The sequence below is a fragment of the Zalophus californianus genome, chromosome 8 (genome assembly GCF_009762305.2).
Source record: "Zalophus californianus isolate mZalCal1 chromosome 8, mZalCal1.pri.v2, whole genome shotgun sequence".
NCBI classification, from domain to species: domain Eukaryota; kingdom Metazoa; phylum Chordata; class Mammalia; order Carnivora; family Otariidae; genus Zalophus; species Zalophus californianus.
The window spans coordinates 130192098-130212881 of NC_045602.1; the positions used below are offsets into that span (position 1 = coordinate 130192098).

Here is a 20784-nt window from a genome sequence, read left to right on the forward strand (position 1 = left end):
ACTGACGCAATGTTTAAGAATTAGGCAAAACTAAAATCACACCAAGGTGTCATTTTTTACTTAGCATGATAACCAAAATCAAAAAGCTTAATAACCCCTGTGTTGGTTGGGATGGGCAAACAGACACTTTTCGCTGCTGGTAGAGGCCTCAATCAGTATAACCTTGAGGGAAGGCAACCTGGTGACAGCTCTCAAAATTAAAACGCATTCACCTGGACCCAATGATTCCCCTTCGAGCTATTATGTATGTTGTAACATGGGCACAAAGACTTAGGTTCAACGTAACACTGCTAATAATACCATACCGTTACAAATAACCCAGGTGTCCATCAGTGGTAGACTGGTTAGATTAAGTATGGTAAGTCTATTCAATGAAATCCTTTAAAACCATTTTGTTTAAAAAAAAAAAAAAAAGAATAAAAAGAGGTGGGCGCCTGGGTGGCTCAGTCGTTAAGCATCTGCCTTCGGCTCAGGTCATGATCCCTGGGTTCCGGGACAAGCCCCGCATCGGGCTCCCTGCTCCACGGGGGGCCTGCTTCTCCCTCTCCCACTCCCCCTGTTTGTGTTCCCTCCCTCGCTGTCTCTCTGTCAAATAAATAAATAGAATCTTAAAAAAAGAAAAAGCTTTTTATGTATTGATACATAACAAGCCCAATGTATACTATTAAGTGAAAGAAATATGTTGTACTGTGTAGGGCACACTAACAACGGAATAAAAAAGGTCAAATCTATGTGTTTGTGACTAGATAAATATAAAATACATGGGCCTTCTTTTGGAAAATGATTAAAAATTCTCTAGAACGACACAGAAGAAAGTGATAAGCAGTCGCCTGAGGAGGGTACAGGGTAGCCAAAGCAGGGGACGGAGGGAGGCTAAGTTTGCAAAGTACACACTTCTGTACCTGTTCAACAGTGAACTATGTGACTGTGATTTTTTTTTTTTAATTTACAAACAAAACAAAAATCCCCACCCCACTCCCCACACAGCACCCAGCTCCCCATCTGCAGCCTCGGATGTTGGCCACAAGCCCGGAAGTCAGAAACCAGATACTATTCGCCTCACACCCCTGATCGGGTATACAGAAGGTGCTCAGTTGCCCCGTGTGGGTTGAGGTGCCTCTCCTGGGCCTCCCCCCCGCCCCAGGCCCCCCAGCACGCCAAGACCTGCTGCCTTACCTCGTGTGTTTATACTGTATCTGGGGCATTTGCTTACAGGTTCTAGACCAGGTCCGGGGCCACAGCACAGCCAGCCTATCACCTCCCTCACTCGTCCCCAGAGACCTGCAGGCAGGCCCTCCCCCTCCAGGAGAGGAGGAAACTGTACGCCCAAGAGTCCAGCGGTGGGTGAGGGCAGAGCCAGCCGTGAGTGCAGCAGGCTGACCTCAGAGCCAGCACTCGACCACGGTGTTTGGAGTTCTATCACCCCACAGAAGAATGTGAGCACTGCCTCTGAGCTGTCTAGACAGCAACCTAGGGAGGCACCCCATGACGGGGACACAGCAGGAACACAGCAAGGATCCCCAGCGGCACTGCCCCAGCTGCCTGGCTCCTCCCTCCAAGCACTGTCAGCCACAAGGGTGGCTAACACTGCCACTCTCCTCTCCCCCAGCCACATGCTTTGGGGTCTAAGCACCCTGCACACATGAACTCTGGTTAGCCCTCAAAACTACGTGCCCTATTATCATGCTCATGTACAGGGAGGTGAACTCACTCGCCCAAGGTCATATAGCCAGTGAGTGGCAGAGCCCAAACTTGCACCGAGGCAGTCCTTGCTTGAATCCACGCTCTCAAGCCCTCACAATCCTCAGCAACCAACCGTGGCCTTGGGGAGCTACCACCTCCTGCCAGGAGCCCTTCCTTCCCAGATCCGGCTCCTCCCCTGCTCCAGTGGAGACAGGCGCAGTAGCCACTGCTACAGCCCTGCTCCACCTCGGGCGTGGCTCTGGCACCGAGACCGCCCCAGGAAGGCCATGGGGGAGGTTTCCAGGGGCGCCTACTTGTAAAACGCCAGAGGTTACACCACCAGGCCCTTGGAAGGAGTTTACCTCTGGAAGCAGGTTAGGGTAGAGCTGCTGAGGGTCTAGCACAGTGACCACTCAGGCGGAGAACACTTCCCAGGCTGCAAGTTCACACCTTTTCTACCATTATTGTTGCTGGTGAATGCTACCCTGACCTCCAACAGCTGTGCCGCAGACCTCCACTCCTTGCAGGGAAGCCAGACATTTACTGCACTTGGCCCTGGGGTCTACACACAGCTGGGTCGTGAGCCACTGTCTACAGAAAGATTTTCTTGTACTCACTCAACAAATATTTATACAATGCTTGCAGATTCTCAAGCACACCTTCTATAACTCCCAAACATACAGCCATGAGCAGTCCAGTTCACCCAGTACATCTACAGAGAATGTGCCGTGTAGTGAGCATCTCCCCAACCAATCACAGGCTTCTTCTGTCCTCACACACATCAACAGGAAGCCCAATTTGAGGTAAACAGAGAAAGAAAAACATGTTTTTTTTTCTTACTTTTTCTTCTTTTTTTTTTTTTTTAAACCTTCCCCATCTCATGGACACGTACTGAACAAAAGGCAAAATAAAAATAGTGGGTGAAGAAGGCCATCACTCATCTCCTGACCCTGGAACAGAAAGCAACTCTGGCTTTCATAGGGTGTAAAATGGCAGAGCCCTTCCAGAAAGCCACTCAGAGCCACACAGACCCCTTAGATGTCCACACGTTCCATTTAATCCAGGGAACTGGAGATTCTAGCCTATTAAAATTTCCCAAATGTAGGGGGCACCTGACTCATGATTTCTGCTCAGGTAATGATCTCAGGGTCGTGGGATGGAGCCCTGCATCAGGCTCCATGCTCAGTGGGGTCTCTGCTGAAGGTTCTCTCTCTTACTCTCCCTCTGCTCCTCCCCCACAACACCCACTCTCTCTGTAAAATAAATAAGTAAACCTTTAAAAAAAATTTCCAAACGTAAGAGAAAGCTTAGACCAAGATAGCCTCCCTAGACTAAGCTCTAATTTATAACAGCAAAAACAAACTGCAATCATGTCACTTAATAGCCACTGGATTAAAACATAGATCAAAGGAAACAAATACTTAAATATTAACAATAGCAGATAAGGCTTTAAATAATTCTAAGGACCACATCTTTAACTTTTCTGTAACAGGAATTATTACTTTCATAATGTAAAACATAAAACGCTAATGTATAAAAGTCCCACACAGGGCCCCATGGCCGGGAAGTGCGCTCGGGCTGGCCTCTGAGCGCCTCCCGGGCCATGCTGGCCACCTCTGGCTTGCCTGTGCATGGGGTGTTTCTCTAGCAAGGTCTGGTGCCCCAAGCCCCTAGTTCCATCACCTCACATGCAACGGCTCGATGCTATTCAGGGGGGTGCCAGTGACCGCTGACAAAGGCTCAGCCCCAGTGAATGCAATTCCCTGGAAACATTATAAATCTCAGCCATGCAGCAGGAAGCTGCTGGGAACCAGTGTGGACTGAATGGGGGCATCTCCAGCCAAGTAGCAAATATGGGATCAATTAGACCCTCCAACCCAGGTCTCTGACAAAGGCCTCTGTGGCTAATTCCTTACGGCAATGGGCTATATGAACAAGGAAGGAGGGAGGAGAGAGAGAGGAGACAGAGGAAGGCCTAGATCCCCCTTTCTTTCTGTGAAAGGGTTATGTTGTTTTACCCCCATGGGCTTCAATACTCAGCACACACCTTCACTGAAAGCCCAAGTGCCCTGCACACCACGTACACCCCTGATGGATCAGGAATGTGATGTCCCTTGGGGTGACTAAGATTTCCAAATAAAACTAAGGGCGCTGGAAACGGGCAGACCTGTTCAGAGCTGTGCCTCCTACTCTTCGTCTACTGGCTCATTTAGTCAGTTAGCAGATATTTATTGCGTACCTACTACGTGTGCCTCAGTACTAAGCAGTGGGACATGCAAACAAGACAAATGAGGGCCCCATCCGCGGGGAGCCTACTATTTCACAGAGGGGCAGGGGGGCAATAGGAAACAGACAAAAAAAAAAAATACGTCAACAAGAACATGTCACTTGGGGGGGCGCCTGGGTGGCTCAGTCGATTAAGCTACCGCCTTCAGCTCAGGTCGTGATCCTGAAGTCCTGGGATCGAGCCCCGCGTCAGGCTCCGTTTGGTGGGGAGCCTGCTTCTCCCCTTGACCCTCCCTCCTCTCATGCACTCTCTCTCTCAAATAAATAAAATCTTTAAAAAAAAAAAAAAGAAAGAAAGAACATGTCACTGGGGGGAAGGCAGCTCCTTCTGAGTAGGTGGTCTGAGAAGACCTCTCTGAAGAAGAGACAGCCAAGCTGAGCCCGGAGACAAGGCAGAAGCAGCTTGCAAGCAGTGTGACCCTGGGCTAGTTAGTGAACCCTTCCAAGCCCTGGTTTCCTAGGAACAGGACAATGGCACCTGGTATAGGACTATGCGAGGAAGCCACAAGACAACCCACTGAAGCCACCAAGGACCGTGGTCCTGATGCCTAAGCAACCAGGGGTTAACAAAATTCATGCAAGAACACCCCTTACGTGTCACCAGAAGGCAGCTCTGTGCTGGCGGGGACTCCTGTCTCTTGTGTTTACCGCTAGATCCCCGACATTAAAACTATTCCCCGGGGGCAAACACCCCTATGGGGAGAATGAATGGTAACCCTCCAAAACATCCAAAATTCGCAGCTAAGTTCCTGGTTTTCTGCGGGGTAGGAAGCACTGCTGTTTTGTGAGTCACTTAGCAGACTGGGCTCATCCAGTTCCAGAAAGATGACATCACAGGCCCAGGGGTCTGCACCTCCCTCAGCTTTCCCTCTTTATGTCTTTGGGGTGACTCTGCCGGCAACGAGAACAAAAGCGTAATTTAAAAAGTGAAAGTAAGGGGCACCTGGGTGGCTCAGTCGGTTAAGCGTCTGCATTTGGCTCAGGTCATGATCCCGGGGTCCTGGGATCAAGCCCCACATCGGGCTCCCTGCTCCACGGGGAGTCTTCCCCCTCTCCCTCTGCCTGCCGCTCCCCCTGCTTGTGAGCTTGCTCTCTGTGTCAAATAAAATCTTTAAAAAAATTTTTTTAAGTGAAACTGAAAAACAACTTGTGAAAATATAGGGCACTGGTTAAAGTTAATTAGCCACCCTACTCAAAGAAATATCATGTTGCCATTAAAAATGTCATTTACAGGGCGCCTGGGTGGCTCAGTCGCTTAAGTGACTGCCTTCGGCTCAAGTCATGATCCTGGAGTCCCAGGATCGAGTCCCGCATCAGGCTCCCCGCTCGGCGGGGAGTCTGCTTCTCCCTCTGACCCTCCCCCCTCTCATGCTCTCTCTCTAATAAAATAAAATCTTTTTTAAAAAAAGTCATTTACAAAGTACCTCATGATACAGAGAAAGCCTTATATTAAAATGTTAAGTCAACAACAGGAAATAAAAACACATATGCTACATGGTTATAATTCATAAAACAATGTACACACAGAAAGGAGACTGGGAGAAAACAGAGTATCTAAGATGTTCCGTTAAGGGCAGCTGTCTTGAAGGAAAGTTAACATCAGTGTTCCACTCCTCAGTCTTCTCTGTTTTCCAAGTTTTCTTTAATACACACGCACTCATTTTACAATGAAAAGAAAATAGGGCGCCTGGGTGGCTCAGTTGGTTGAGCGACAGCCTTCGGCTCAGGTCATGATCCTGGAGTTCCAGGATCGAGTCCCGCATCGGGCTCCCTGCTCGGCGAGGAGTCTGCTTCTCTCTCTGACCCTCTTCCCTCTCATGTGCTGTCTCTCTCATACTCTCTCTAATAAATAAATAAAGTCTTAAAAAAAAAAAAGACAGTGATCTCAAAAAAAAGAAAAGAAAGTTTATGTATTTTTACCTTTCCCTCGTAATGTAAGCTAATGAGGAAGAAGGTGCTTGGTCAGAGAGGAAAGCCACCATGATGTGACCATTTTGCCAAGTCTCACAAATCCCCAGTTCCTTTCCCCTCAACTAAAGTCACCTGCTCTGAGTGGATGCTACAGAAAAAGTCAAAGAGAAGTCATCAAGACAGGTCGCAAAATGGAATTTATTGCCCGAGTTCAAAGTAAAATGAGTCTTTGAAAAAACTGAAATGAGGGGCACCCTGGTGGCTCAGTGGGTTAAGCATCCAACTGCTGGTTTGGGCTCCGGTCATGATCTCAGGGTCATGAGACCAAGCCCCGGGCCAGGCTCTGCGGTGGGCAGAGTCCGCTTGAGATTCTTTCTGTCCCTCCTCCCACGCGCACTCTCTCTCTCAAATAAATAAATCTAATAAAAATAAAAACACCTGAGGGGCACCTGGGTGGCTCAGTTGGTTAAGCGTCTGCCTTCAGCTCAGGTCATGATCCCGGGGTCCTGGGACAGAGCCCCACATTGGTCTCCCTGCTCACTGGGGAGTCTGCTTCTCCCTCTGCCTCTGCCCCTCCCCCCACCACTGGTGCATGCTCTCTCTCAAATAAAAAAAAATCTTTAAAAAATAATTAATTAAAAAAAACTGAAAAGTCTTTGTCATTCTAAACCAAAACCCTTCTTTTTCTTTAGATTTTTTTATTTGTCAGAGAAAGAGTGAGCACAAGCAGGAGGAGCGTCAGGCAAAGGGAGAAGCAGGCTCCCCGTTGAGCAAGGAGCCCAATGTGGGGCTCAATCCCAGGACCCTGGGATCATGACCTGAGCTGAAGGCAGACTCTTAACCGACTGAGCCACCCAGGCGTCCCAAAAACCATTCTCAAAGGAAAAAACCCTCTGTTCCTCAGTCTCATCATCTGTACAGTAGGATTGTTAGGAGGAACAGGATGATGCACTTAAAACTCTGGAACAGGGCGCCTGGGTGGCTCAGATGGTTAAGCGTCTGCCTTCGGCTCAGGTCATGATCCCAGGGTCCTGGGATCGAGTCCCGCATCGGGCTCCCTGCTCCTTGGGAGCCTGCTTCTCCCTCTGCTTCTCTCTTGTCTCTCATGAACAAATAAAATCTTTAAAAAAATAAAATAAAACTCTGGAACAGTGCTGGGCACTTAGTAAGCACGCAATAGTGGTTAGCAACTATTAAAATTCTCATCAAATTCTTCTAGCACAATCCAAGTCACTAGAACTAACAGCAAACCATACAAAGCACAACCTAGGTAAGTGACTACTGTGAGCTCTTTAAGCAAAAGGAGGCAGCGGGGGCCAGTGCCTCCAACCCCTCCACCTGGCGAGCACGTGGTACATGTTTCAGGTTGGGGCAAGTGGCAGGGCAGCGGGGGTCAGCTCCAGTCCACATGACTTTGCAACATGCTCATAGAGAGCTCTGGAGACAGGACTATCTAAAGAAAACTGCTAAGGAACTCATCATCAATTTAGAATGAAGGTTTATTAATAACATCAACAGATACCACGCCTGCCAAAATGGGCATAAATAAGATACTTCCCGTATGAGTTTGTTAGGGTTGCCATAATAAAGCACCACAGGCTGGATGGCTTAAATAGAACTTTATTTTCTCCCTGTTCTGGAGGCTAGAAGTCCAAGATCAAGGTGTGGGCAGGGTGGGTTTCTTCTGGGCCTCTCCGCCTGGCTTGCAGAGGGGCTGCCCTGCTCCTGGATCCTCCTGTGGTCTTTCCTCCCAGCCCTGGCTTCTCATAAGGACACCACTCAGACTGGAACAGGGCCCACCCTAATGGCCTCACATTAACTTAATCACGTCTTCTTTAAAGGCTCTATCTCCAAATACAGGAGTCACAGTCAGAGGGCCCGGAGGTCAAGGCTTCAACAAAGAATCTGTGAAGGGATATACCTCAGCCCCTAACACTTCCCAGATGCTCTCCTCCGACCAGTCAAGGCTTCCGCAGACACTAAATCAGAAAGCTGAACTCACAGTGATGAGCAACAGTCCAAACATGAACTTCTTGCCTAACAGGTTTTTCTTTAAAAGAGGGGGGGAGGGAGGGAAGGAGGGAGAGAGAAAGGGGCAAACTTCACAGGACACTAAGGGACACGGCCACGCAGAGTGAGTATTCATTCCATTCGTCCAGGGGCTCCTAACAGGTGCGATTTTGCGCCCTCCCACCCCGACTCCCCAGCCCGGGGCACTGGGTGACACTTGGCAATGTCTAGAGACATCTTTGGTTGTCATGACTCAGTGGAGGGTACTGTTGGCATCCAGGGGGCAGGGGGCAGGGGCTGCTGTCACACATCCTACAATGGACAGGGCAGGCCCCACAATGGGCAACTGTCACACCCCCAAGGTCAATAGTGCTGAGGCTGAGAACTGCTGAGGTCTAACCTGGCCAGGTCTGACTTCACCCTGTGTCACAGCAGATGGCCTGGCAGAGGGTGGGAGATCCTGCCAGGCCCATTCTATGGGGGGGTGGGCGGGGGGGCACTGTCCATGCTCCACCCTGCTTCTTCCTTGGGGAGGCTGGCCAATAGGCTCCTCCTCCTGGCATTTGGCAAATGCCACAGACCTCTGTGATGACAAGAGCATCCGGCTGCCCTTCATTTCCCACAGGGAGCCTCTCTCTCCCTGAGGCCCCTTCCAACTGCCTCTCCCATAATCCCCCCAGACTATTTATACAATAATAAAAGCAACATTAAGATCCCCAATCGACCTGGTAAAGTAACCATTGTTTAAAAATCATGTTTTTCCAAAAAAAAAAAAAAAAGTTTTTCATGGATGACTTGGCAGAACAAAAAAATGTTTTACTCTATTAGCAAAATCAGATTATCCCATTTCCTTCCCCTTATAGCAATATTATAATATTTTTAGACTAAAAGCAACATTTTAGCACAGGCGGCCACTCCCTAAATATCAAGACATGTCTGGGGGCACATCTGCGAAACTCATGATCTTTGACTGAGTTCATACTATTCTTCAAGTCAATTCTCTTTTTTTTATGTAAGTATATTCTAAAAGGAAACTCCCTATCACTACTACAAAAGGAAAGCAAGTATCACTTGGCACAAACAGAAAGAACCATAAAAATAATTGCTATCCTTTCAATGTCTGGCCACGAGCCACCCAAAGTGATCTTTGGCGACGTTTCTCTGTCAATCTTTCCAAGTCACACGAAGGAAAGAAAACAGACCAGCTTAAGAATTCAGCTCTGTTCCGGGCGCCTAGGCGGTGCAGTCAGTTGAGGCTCCAACTCTTGGTTGCGACTTAGGTCAGGATCTCAGGTTCCTGGGATCAAGCCCCACATGCTCAGCATGGAGTCCGCTTGAGATCTTCTCCCTTTCCCTCCGCCTACCCCCTGCTCGTACTGTCGGTCTCTCTAAAATAAATAAAATCTTAAAAAAAAGGGGGGGGGGGAAGCCTGGGTGGCTCAGTTGGTTAAGCGTCTGCCTTTGTCTCAGGTCATGATCCCAGGGTCCTGGGATGGAGTCTGGCATCGGGCTCCTTGCTCAGCAGGGAGCCTGCTTCTCCCTCTGCCTGCCACTCCCCTGCCTGTGCTCTCGCTGTCTGACAAATAAATAAAATCTTTAAAAAAAAAAGTAATTCAGCACTGTTCTAGCTCTGTGGGTAAAAGTCATCGCTAAGAATATTACAAGTAGTGGGGTGCCTGGGTGGCTCAGATGATTGGACCACGGCCTTTGGCTCAGGTCATGATCCTGGAGTCCCAGGATCGAGTCCCATATCAGGCTCCCGGCTCAGCAAGGAGTCTGCTTCTCCCTCTGACCCTCCCCGCCTCATGCTCTCTCCCTCTCAAATAAATAAAATCTTTAAAAAAAAAACAACATTATAAGTAGTCTTTTTCTTTGGAAATTAAACCAAAGTCCACTCACTGTCATAAGTAAAGCTGGAGGCACTCCACATCCATTCCCAAAAGTGGCCACAAAAATACCACCAGAGCTAATTCATGACTTTCATCATTTGCATTTTGAACGATGCGGAAAGAAAGTTCTATTCTGAGAAGTGACAGCCAAAAGTCCAGAGATGGATTGGTCGGTGCCTTGCCTCTTCCAACTTGTTGCATGGGTGCCTTAGGTCAAGGTCAAACGGCCATGCTCTTTCTTTGGGACTGGCACACAGGGCCTCCAGTCACTGGCCTTTCTCCAGGAAGCCCCTGAAAGCATGGTTCCCATATCCACCTCTACGCTTCAGCATCCCTGCCTGGGTGTGTAATTCCACACTCCCTGGTGTCACTGCCTGTGGCGGCACCCAGCCTGGTTCCAGGCAGGGACTCTGTCACAGGAAATGGATGGCCTAAGTGCTGCTGAGTGGGCTGGCAGAGGACACTGAGGGCACTTTCCAGTGGGCCGCTTGCCAAGGCTTGTCCCAACTGTTCTCGTCCAAGGGAGCAAAGAGCTGTTTACACAACTCTCCACTCCACCCATGGAGAGGGGAAGGGCTGGGGTCTATGGATGTCAGCGATCAGCACGACCCCCTCCTCCACCCTGCCCCCAAACACACCCCTATACACTGTCTACCTAGGTACCACCCCCACCAGTTCAAAAGAAGGACATTGAACACACACACACACCCCTATATACATCTGATCCTCATTATTTGTGGTTTCTGTATTTGCAAATTCACCTACTACCTAAAATTTATAACCTCAAAATCAACACAGCACTGTTGTGGTCACTCACGGACATGTGCAGAGCAGCAAAACATCTGTATCACCTCTCACAGCTCCCCCAGCTGAGGTGGGACAAGGCAGCACTTCTGGTCCCAGCTCCATACTGTACATCTGTGTCCTTTTCACGGTCTATTTAGGGCCACACTTTTTGCATTTTGGAGCTTGTTGTTAGTGACATCACTATTTAAAATAGCCCCCAGGGGCGCTTGGGTGGCTCAGTCATTAAGCGTCTGTCTTCGGCTCAGGTCATGATCCCAGGGTCCTGGGATCGAGCCCCGCGTCGGGCTCCCTGCTCTGCGGGAAGCCTGCTTCCCCATCTCCCTCTGCCCCTGCTTGTGTTCCCTCTCTCGCTGTGTGTGTGTGTCTCTCTCTGTCAAATAAAGTAAAAAAAAAAAAAAAGTCTTTAAAAATAAATAAATAAATAATAAAACAAATAAATAAAATAGCCCCCAAACATAGTGCTGACATCCTGTCCAGTGTCCTGAGAATAGGAAGCCTATGAGTTGCAGTGCTGTTGGTCATGAGTCCAATGTTAATGAATCAACAACATATATTAAATACAGAGTCTTTAAACCAAAATATACCTTTAAAACAAGGTAAAACATGACCAGAGGCTTGCAGAAAACTAATCCTCTATCTCCCCTAGGAACAAGAGTTCAGTATTTGCTAATTCAGGGCTGGCAGGGACCTTCTGCGACATAACCACTGTGAATAATGAGAATCAACCAAACTATGTTTCACACTACCTCCGTCATGTCAAAAGAGAAAAGAGCATTTTAACCCCACAAATTAGAAAGGACAGCTTCAGACCTTTCAGTGGAATAAAGTTATATATGAGAAGAACTCCCTGTGCTGGCATTATTTCTCTTCTTTCCCATCAACAGTGAAATCCACAGTCCTGACAGACCCCGGTCCTGGCACGGTGCCGAGGAATGCTGCAAAGGCACGCACAGCCTGCCACAGCCCTGTCACCAGACTCGGTCATGGGAGGTCTGAGACGGCTTCTCGTGGCATCCAGTCCTCTGCAGGCATTTTCCAGCTAGAGTTCGTACTCCAACTAGACCCTCTCCAAAGACCTAGAAAGAAGAGCACATGACGTCATGCAGGGCAAGAGTCCCACCCTCTAGGCTGGGAGAAGAACAATTTCTTTTTTTTCTTTTTTTAAGATTTTATTTATTTATTTGAGAGAGAGAATGAGAGAGAGAGCACGAGAGGGGGGAAGGTCAGAGGGAGAAGCAGACTCCCCGCTGAGCAGGGAGCCCAATGTGGGACTCGATCCTGGGACTCCAGGATCATGACCTGAACTGAAGGCAGTCGCTTAACCAACTGAGCCACCCAGGCGCCCGAGAAGAACAATTTCTAATGCTCACCAGTGCTCCCAACGCTCGTCTGCACGCACGATGCCCGGTCAGCCAGGCACCCTTCCCATGTCCCCATGGTGCACAAGAGGAAGCTCAGGCACAGAGGGGAGAAGGCAGTGGCCCGGAGTAATACAAGCAGAAAGATGGCAAAACTGGGATATTCACCTAAGTCTGTGTGACCCTGGAATCCAAACTCTTTTAACTCACAAGTCCATAAAGCCAGCAGTCAGTCTGGCCTGGGGATTTAAAACTGTAGCCTACAAAATTATCTTTGTTCTCTCAGTGGTTTTGAAAATGTGATATGCCTTAAAGAGCTGCCACTCCCAAATTCTCTATCCTGCAGCCACATGGAAAAAAAGAAAAAAAAAAATCATTCATTGTTCCTGGAGGGGAAAAGAACTCAACTGAGGAAAAGCACACTGAGGGAGCAGAGCTGACCTGAGCAGAAACACCTGCTCTGAGAAATGCTCCCAAGTTCTAACTGGGAGGCAGGCTCACCCAAGTTCTCATTAGTTTCTGCCATACGTGCTTGGCCAGGATTAACTGCTTAACCTTTCTGAGCCTCAGTTTCCTTATCAGTAAAACAAGCATAAAAAATACCAACCTCAAAGGGGCACTGTGCAGCATGGGCAAGAAAACCTTAGTTCAGAGCCAAGACACTGCAGATCCCGAGTAAACATTGCTTCTCCCCCCTCAGCAGTCACAGGGAGTGGGTCATGCAACACGTCGATTTAAATTCTGCACCCTCTGGGACGCCTGAGCAACTCAGGCATCTGCCTTTAGCTCAGGTCATGATCCCACGGTCCTTGGGAGTGGGCCCGCATCGGGATCCCTGCTCAGCAGGGAACCTGCTTCTCCCTCTCCCTCTGTCTGCTGCTCCCCCTGCTTGTGCTTTCTCTGACAAATAAACAAAATCTTTTAAGATTACTTAATTAATTCTGCACCCTCAAGCCAAAGGTAAGCATGAGCCTAGGAGCCTTGAGATGCCTCTGCTATACCCAGCAGATAGACGGCCACCCCCACCCCACCCCCACCCCCGCAGCCTCCCTGGGATGTGAAGCCTGGGCTTAGGGGATACACCCAGCTAGCACTGGCCCCTGCTCGCTGTTGTAACCCATCCCCATACATTCTTTATCTTACAGTTCTGGAGGTCAGGAGTCCACAGCAGGTCTCAGGGGCCTCTAACCAAGATGCCAGCGGGGCTGGGTTCCCTCTGGAGGCTGCTTCCTTGATGTTTCCTGTTTCTAGACGCCCCCTGCGTGCTCCCTTCTTCATTTTCAAGCCAGTAGCGGAGCGTCTTGCAATGTCTCTCAGATTCACGCTCCTCAACTTCAAGGACACATGTGATGACACTGGACCCACCTGGCTAATCCAGGACAGTCTCCCCATCTCGAAATCATTAACTTCATCACATTGGCAAGGTCCGTTTTGCCATGAAAGGTCCTATACTTACAGGTCCAGGGGGCCATCATTCTGCCCACCACACCATACATGCTGTATCCTCTACAGCAATCTGGATTTCACAGTTTTTTATTCTTTTCCCTTAAATGCTTGACTTTTACATTAATAGCATATAAAGTGTTTCACATAAATCATCCACCAGAAAAAACCTCTTCACTAGAATACACGTCTCGTATTTAAAGATGAAAACTAACTCGCCTCACAAGCCCAGACACCACCTAAGCTGCTGTCCCTCAGTGGAGGAAAAAAGACAAAAGCAGAGGGGGCCCAGGCTGCCTTCTGGTACTCACACCCCAAGTTCTCCAACCCCACACTCAAATCATGTGGTTAAGACTTGATGCCATCAACCAGTGAAGATCTCTGAGCCACACAGTCACATCAGAAGGATGAGTAAGCAGCAATCTGAGAATGTCCAACAGACTTCTGCCTGGACCATCTAGAAACGGTTATCCCCCCCCATCCCCAGGAGATCACAAACTGGAGATCAGCTTCAGGCATGCCTTCTCTCAAAAAGGATTTACTGGGCACCTACTCTATGCCAGGCTCTGTGTGACGGTGCTTAAGTGGTCACCAACCGGGGCCCCGGGGTTCCCAGCTGAATGATCACACGAACACATGTCACACTCCAACTGTGCAAGACAGAAAAGAAGCAGGTGCTCTGAGAAGCTTCGAGTGGGATCTCATCTCTAAATCAGGAACATCAGGGGGGCTCCCCTGAGGACATGAGACCCCAGTAAGGCTTAATGGAAGACTGAGCTTTGACTAGGTGAAGAGGGGAGAGGATATTCCAGGCAGAGAACAGGATGTGCAAAGGTCCTGTATCAAGAGGGAGCCCAGGAAGGGATACGGAGCGCAGTGTGGCTGGAGGAGAAAGGGGTCAGGCTATACTATACAGTGTGAAGATGATGATGGAAGGAGGCAGGGGCCACAGCAGAACTTTCGGTGATGGTGGAAATGCCTGGACCTTCACCATCCAACACGCAGGCACTGCTCACATGTGGGTACTGGGGACTAAAATGTGGCTAGTGCCGCTGAGGCGCTAAATTTTTAACTTTAATTCTAATTATTTTAACTCTGAATATAAATAGCCACATGAGGCTCATGACCACCGTGGCGGACAGCACAGGGCCTCACAGAAATGGAAAGGCACAAGAAGGCTTCGAGCAAAACGTCTTCATGATCAGAACATCTGGCCACATCTGCTCTGGCCGCAGGGTGGAGACCTCACTGGCCAGTCAACACCTCAGATGCAGGAAGGTGATAATGGTGACGGTGGCCTTGAGAGACATGTGCACAGATTTCCAAGCAATTTGGCGGGGGGGGGGGGGTGACCGTGGGAGGTGTTGGTAAAGGACAAGCAAGGGAAGACGAGGGCGAAGGCAGCATCGAGAATGATGCCTGGGTTTCAAGATTGTGCCACTGAAGAGATAGCACCTGCTCTTGGAGCTTGGGAACACCAGAGGAAGGAAGACCAGGCTTGTGGTGGGAGCCAGCCCGTGAGTTTGCTTTTGAGCAGGTTGAGGCAGGAGTCAGGAGGAGGCCAGAAGACTTGGCTCTCTGGTAAGGCGGTCACTGAAGCTATGGGTATGGGTAAACTCAACCCATACTTCTAAGGGGAAGGAGGTCCAGGACTAAATCTTGAGCAATTGCAACATTTAATGGTGAAAGAGGAGGCAGAACCATCCCATCCCGGAGGATATAGGAAACGTTGACAAACTGCATCTCTAAAACTCAGGGTAGACAGGTAAAATGAATGCATATGTCCACAAAGAGACTTGAATGTTCTTTACGGTATTATCTATAATAGGCAAAAACCAGAACTAATCCAAATGTCCATCTTGGTTAAAAAAAAAAAAATGTGATATATCCATATGATGGAATCCTATTAAGCAATAAAAAGGCACTTTGAAACCACTGTGCTGAAAGAAACCAGACACAAAGACAACATATTGTGCGATTTCATTTACATGAAATTTCCAAAAACTGCAAACCTATGGAAATAGAAAGATCAGCGGGACTAAGTGCACATGGGCATGAGGGAGCTTTGTGGGGTGATGGAAGTGTTTAAAAACTAGACTGTGGTGATGGCTACACAAACTCTGTAACTTTAATTATTTTAAACTTTATTTTTAAGTAATCTCTACACCCAACATGGGGCTGGAACTCACAACCCAGAGACCAAAAGTCTCATGCTCTTCCCACTAAGCCAGCCAGGCACCCCTATAACTTTACTTAAAAAAAAAAAAAAAAATCAATGAATCGTGGGGCGCCTGGGTGGGTGAGTCAGTTAAGCATCTCCCTTCAGCTCAGGTCATGAGATTTGCCTTGATCCCAGGGTGCTGGGATGGAGCCCCACTTTGGGCTCCCTGCTCAGTGGGGATCTGCTTCTCCCTCTCCCTCTGCCCCTCCCTGTTTGTGCTCACACTCTAAAATCTTTAAAATAAATATCAATGAGCTGTACATTTACTACATAAGTATTTTGTTATGTAAATTATGCCTCAATAAAGTTGTTTAAAAAAATTTAGTAGAATATGAACCTAATCAGCTCTTTCTAAACCCAGTTCATATCTAGAACTCCCCAGTCCAAATACATCAAAAATCAAAGCATCTTCATCCAATCTGGCCACAAAACCCAAAGGCAAAGACTCAGTTCAGCCAGAGTACAAGCTCCTTGCCCTACAGTATCACACCAGGGCCTCGACACACTTGGTTGGAATAGTTTAATGCAGTTAATCATTTTCCCAGATTTGATCAGAACAGAGTCATGAAATCCATAATATTTTTAATGTCCCATCATCAAAGGCCCCTTTCTCTCAACACAGCATTCCAGAGAGCCCCCAGTAGCAAACCTCATGCAAAGGCCTATTTATCACCATTAGCCCCAGCAAATACTAAGTTGTATTGAGTGCTTACTGTTCTGAGCTTTACATGGATTAAGTCTCTAAAATGACCCTCTGAGGTATCCAGAATTCTTATTCATCCCACTTTACAGATGGAAAAACTGAGACCCAGAGAGGTAAAATAATTTTCCCAAAGTGGCTAGTCAGTGATGGAGCCTGGGCTTGAACCAAGCTCCTCAACTGTGGAACCCACACTCCTAGCAACCAACGTCTGGTGTCTCACCAAGAAGGGAATTCCGTTCAGTGACCAACAAAGCACATGAAGTCAGGGAATGGTTTCCAGCAACGCAACGCACAAGCCGTGTTTTCTAACTGAACCACTGCAAAAGGTTTCCCAGCATCAGGATGTGGTAACTTGAGAGAGAAAAGAGCATCGAAGCCACAGGATTTCTTCAGCAAATAAACTACATGTCCCGGCAACATACGCTGAATGACCCCAGCGTTAATTACCCTCTGTCTCTTGGGACTCACGGCACCTAGGTTTTTGGTTCAACCATAAAACCCCCAACCATCCTATAGCTTAAGAACCATATAGGTGAAATGAGTGGACTGGGTTCAAATCCACCCCCTCACACTAGCTATCTCTGTGACCTCAAACAAATGATTTAACATCACTGAATCTTAACTTTCCTTGTCTATAAAATGAGGAAACTAACTCCCAAAACTCACACAGTCATTACGAGGATTAAAACATGAGACGCCTGGCTGGCTCAGTTGGTTAAGCGTCTGCCTTCAGCTCAGGTCATAATCCCGGGGTCCTGGGATCCAGTCCCCCGTTGGACTCCCTGCTCAGGGGGGAGCCTGCTTCTCCCTCTCCCTCTGCCCTTCCCCACCCCTACTTGTGCTTGCTTGTGCACTCTCTCTCTTTCAAATAAATAAAATCTAAAAACAAAAAACAAAAAACCAGGGCTATTTATGTCAAGTACTCAGCAGCGAGCCTTACCAATCACAGACAGTCCCTGACTTATGACAGTTCGACTTCAGATTTTGCAACTTTACAATGGTGCAAAATCAATATGCATTTGATATAAACTGTATTTCGAATTGTAATCTTTTCCCGGTGATGTGATCCTCCGCCCTAGCTGGCCACGTAACCACAGATACACTGACAACCACCCCATACCCATACAACCATTCTGTCTTTCACTTCCAGTACAGTATTCAATACATTACATGAGATATTCAACACTTCATTATCAAATAGGCTTTGTGTTACATGATTTTTCCCAACAGTAGGCTAACTTAAGTGTTCTGAGCATGTTTAAGGTGGGCCAGGCTAAGCTATAATATTCAGTAGGTTAAGTGTAGTTCATGCACTTGCAACTTAAGATATTTTCAACTTACAACAGGTTAATCGGGATGTAACCCCTTCGAAAGCCCAGGAACATCTGCCCATCGGGCTGCTTGCTCAGCGGGGAGCCTGCTTCTCCCTCTGCCTGCTGTTCCCCCTGCCTGTGCTTTCCCTCTCCCCCTCTCTTGCTAATAAATAAATAAAATCTTAAAAAAAAAAAAGGACAGTAACATCTATTGGTTTCTTCTTCCTTTAACTCCCCCCTGCCATTATATTTCAGGGCACTTCTCCATTACTCTGCTTCCAAAAGTGTTTCCAAACACCCAGATTCCCACCTTGATGTGGCTACTCCTAAAAATGCATATTAAATACAAGAAAATATACACAAATGCCTGGCTCTCCTGATACAGGATCTGAATCTCAGTGTCACTGTTTAGGAAATAAACTAGTTCCAAAGTGGCAAATTCTAAAGGGGGTGTGTTCCTCCATTCCAATACCAAACAGAAATTTTTTTAACTGTCTGCACCACTCCCTCTGAGCCCCCATATTAAAAGTACATAATCTCTATCATGGTAATTACCACTTTCAAATAATTACCTGCATTTCTCTCTCATGCACTGAATCAGGAGTTCTCAACTACCGCGGCACAGTAAAATCGTCTGGGGAGCTTTAAAAAAATAAAATAGATACCCAGGTCCCATCCCAGATTATTTCAAAGGTTTAACACGGGGGCAGATATGGTAGTTGTTAAAGTCCCCTAGTGATTGCAATGCACAACCAGGCTCAGGAAGCGTGTGCAATTCCACAGGGCTTGGGGTTTTGTTTTGTTTTCAAAGATTTTATTTATTTGAGAGAAAGAGAACGAACGGTGGGAAGGGGCAGAGAGGGAGGGGAGAGAAGAGAGAGAGAGAGAAGCAGACTCCCTGCCGAGCAGGAAGCCCCTCGCGGGGCTCGATTCGAGGACCGGGAGATTTATGACCCCAGCGGAAGGCAGACGCCCAACCCACTGAGCCACCCAGGCGCCCCCGGACAAAGCTTGTTTAACCTTTGCATTCCAGTCACCTGGCACCGCCCCTGCACTAAGTAGGCGTCTCGTGTAATTGTTTTAAACGCGAATTGGTAACTAACTAGAGGACTTGAGTCCACTGATCACACAAATTCATATTTACCGAGGGTGTGTATTACACGCAGACACTCTCCGGGCATAGAGCTCAAGTTAATTATCATTGTTTAGCCTTGAGTAGTCAGGATTAAAACACGCGAGAACAGTGAGGAAGGGATGGAGGGCTGTCTGTCTTTGGGCCGAAGACCCGGACTGAGTTCAATCTCCATTTTGCAGCATCTCCCCTGCAGTCCTTAACCTCACTGAGCCCGCTTCTCCTGTTTTACATCAACCGGGGCCTCCGGAACATTCAGGAAAGACGGGGACAAAGACCCCACAAAATGGCAGCTAGCACTTTTCTTTTTTTCCTTAATTCCACGGACACCTGATGGAAGCAAGCAACCCTAAAGGTTCACCCTCCCCACCTCCTGCACCGAGCGACTGACGCCGCGTTAAGCAGGAGCCACAAGGAAATGGCCTGAGAGCGCAGGATGTTAAGCGAAAGGGCGGGTCCAAGGCCGCAGCCCCGCCCAGCTGCCGGTCTCAGCCGTCAGGGGACGTCAACCTCACCTGGGCAGCCTGGGAAAAGGCACATTTCCAGGTCCCACCCCCCCACCCCCAGGAACTCTGATTGGCGAGCCCGGCAGGGGCCAGGGAACGTGCATTTACTTTAACCAGCCCCCACCAACCCTCACCCCCAAGTAACTCTGTCGCAGGCGATGGCACAGTACCTCACAATCTCAACAGGTCACTGCCATCCTCCAAACGGGAGGACGACAGGGCGCAAAATACCTACCCGTCCTCTCCCTCTCCAGGAGAGGGGAAACCCACGCCTAGGCTGCCCTGGGGTCTGCCAATGCGGGAAAGGCACAGCAGGTGGCAACCCCCACCCCTGCCAGGGGGCTCCTGCCCTTAAATAGTGGGGAGCGGGAGGTTCTCCAGCGGACCAGGAGGAGCCCCGCCCAGCCTCCTGCGGCTGCAGGTTTCAGATCCACCCAGGGCGGGGAAGGGAAGGCGGCGTCCTGGGGCTGGGACCCGGAGGCGCTGATGGGGGACCCCGCGGCGGGTGTGCGGAGGAGGCCGAGCCCCCCCCCCCCACCAGTAAGCTCAGCATATCCGGGCTCCCGAGGGCTGTTCCAGGCGCAGAGCACGGTTTCATGTGGGCCGGATCGTAATCACAACGACTAGGAGTAATCAGGAAACAATAAAATGGATGGCTGGTCCTAATTCCGCGCGCGGGTAAACAGCGCTGGGGCGGGTCCGGCTTCTCGGGGTTTCTGAAGGAAGGTGGGCAGGAGTACAAGGCAGCCGCGCGCTCGGGCCCACAAGGGTCGGGATCGCCCAGGGGGCCCGGGCCGGAGCTGCAGCTGGGATGACCCTCCCGCCTCCCCGGCCGGCCGCCCGCTCATGGCGCCGGGTGCGGCGCGGCCAACCTGTCAGGCCCGGCCAGGCCGCCCCAGCGCCCGACCCGGCCCGCGCGGACAAAGGCGGCCGGCGGCCCCGGGCCCCGCTCACCCGGCGCGGGGCCTGCTGTCCATCCGCTTCTTTTGGCGCACCGGCTGCAGCGGGATGTTGTCCGTCATGTCGCCCGCGCCGCCCGCCTTGGCCGCCGCGCCCCCCGCGCCGCCTGGGCCGCCGCCCGGTCCGGCCTCCGCGCCACCGCCCGCCGGCGCCGCGCCGCCCCGGGGGAGGAGGCGGCGGCAGCGGGCGGGCCGGGCCCGCAGCGAGGGGGCGAGCTCGCGAGCGCCGGGCCACGCGCGGAGCCGCCCGCGCGGCCCGACCGACGGACACGGGCGCACCATGAGCCCGAGCTCCGCGCTGCGCCCGCTCACCCCGCGCCGCGCCTGCCACGGGGGGCGGCCGGCTGTGTCCGCGCCGCCGCCGCCGCAGTGTCCCCGCCCCCCGCCCGCGCCGCGCGCCCCCCACGCGCGCCCACCCGGCCACGCGCCCCCCGCCCACGCCCCGCCGTGCGCGCGCGCGCCCGCCGACCGCCCCCCCGCCACCGCCGGCCGCCGTTCACCCGCACACGCACGCACCCGGCTGCGCTCCCCAGTGCCACCGCGGGCATTTCCTCTCGTGGTCG

The 20784-nt window shown here is 50.0% G+C and overlaps 1 protein-coding gene across 6 annotated transcripts in view; it reads right to left on the reverse strand.

Moving 5' to 3' along the window:
- The window catches only part of ATP9A (ATPase phospholipid transporting 9A (putative)), a 131944-nt gene extending 111160 nt beyond the window's left edge, over window positions 1-20784 (reverse strand). Inside the window, exon 1 of one of the 6 annotated variants that reach the window (XR_003524936.2) lies at window positions 20217-20347. Coding sequence is in view for 5 of the 6 variants with exons in the window: in XM_027624193.2 (XP_027479994.2) it covers window positions 20217-20284 (68 nt within the window). In the remaining variant the exon portion in view is untranslated. Of the gene's footprint in view, window positions 1-1176; window positions 1263-1711; window positions 1741-18196; window positions 18229-20216; window positions 20364-20737 lie in introns of those variants that run through there. The other 5 variants (XM_027624194.2, XM_027624193.2, XM_027624196.2 and 2 more) reach the window with 5 other exon arrangements.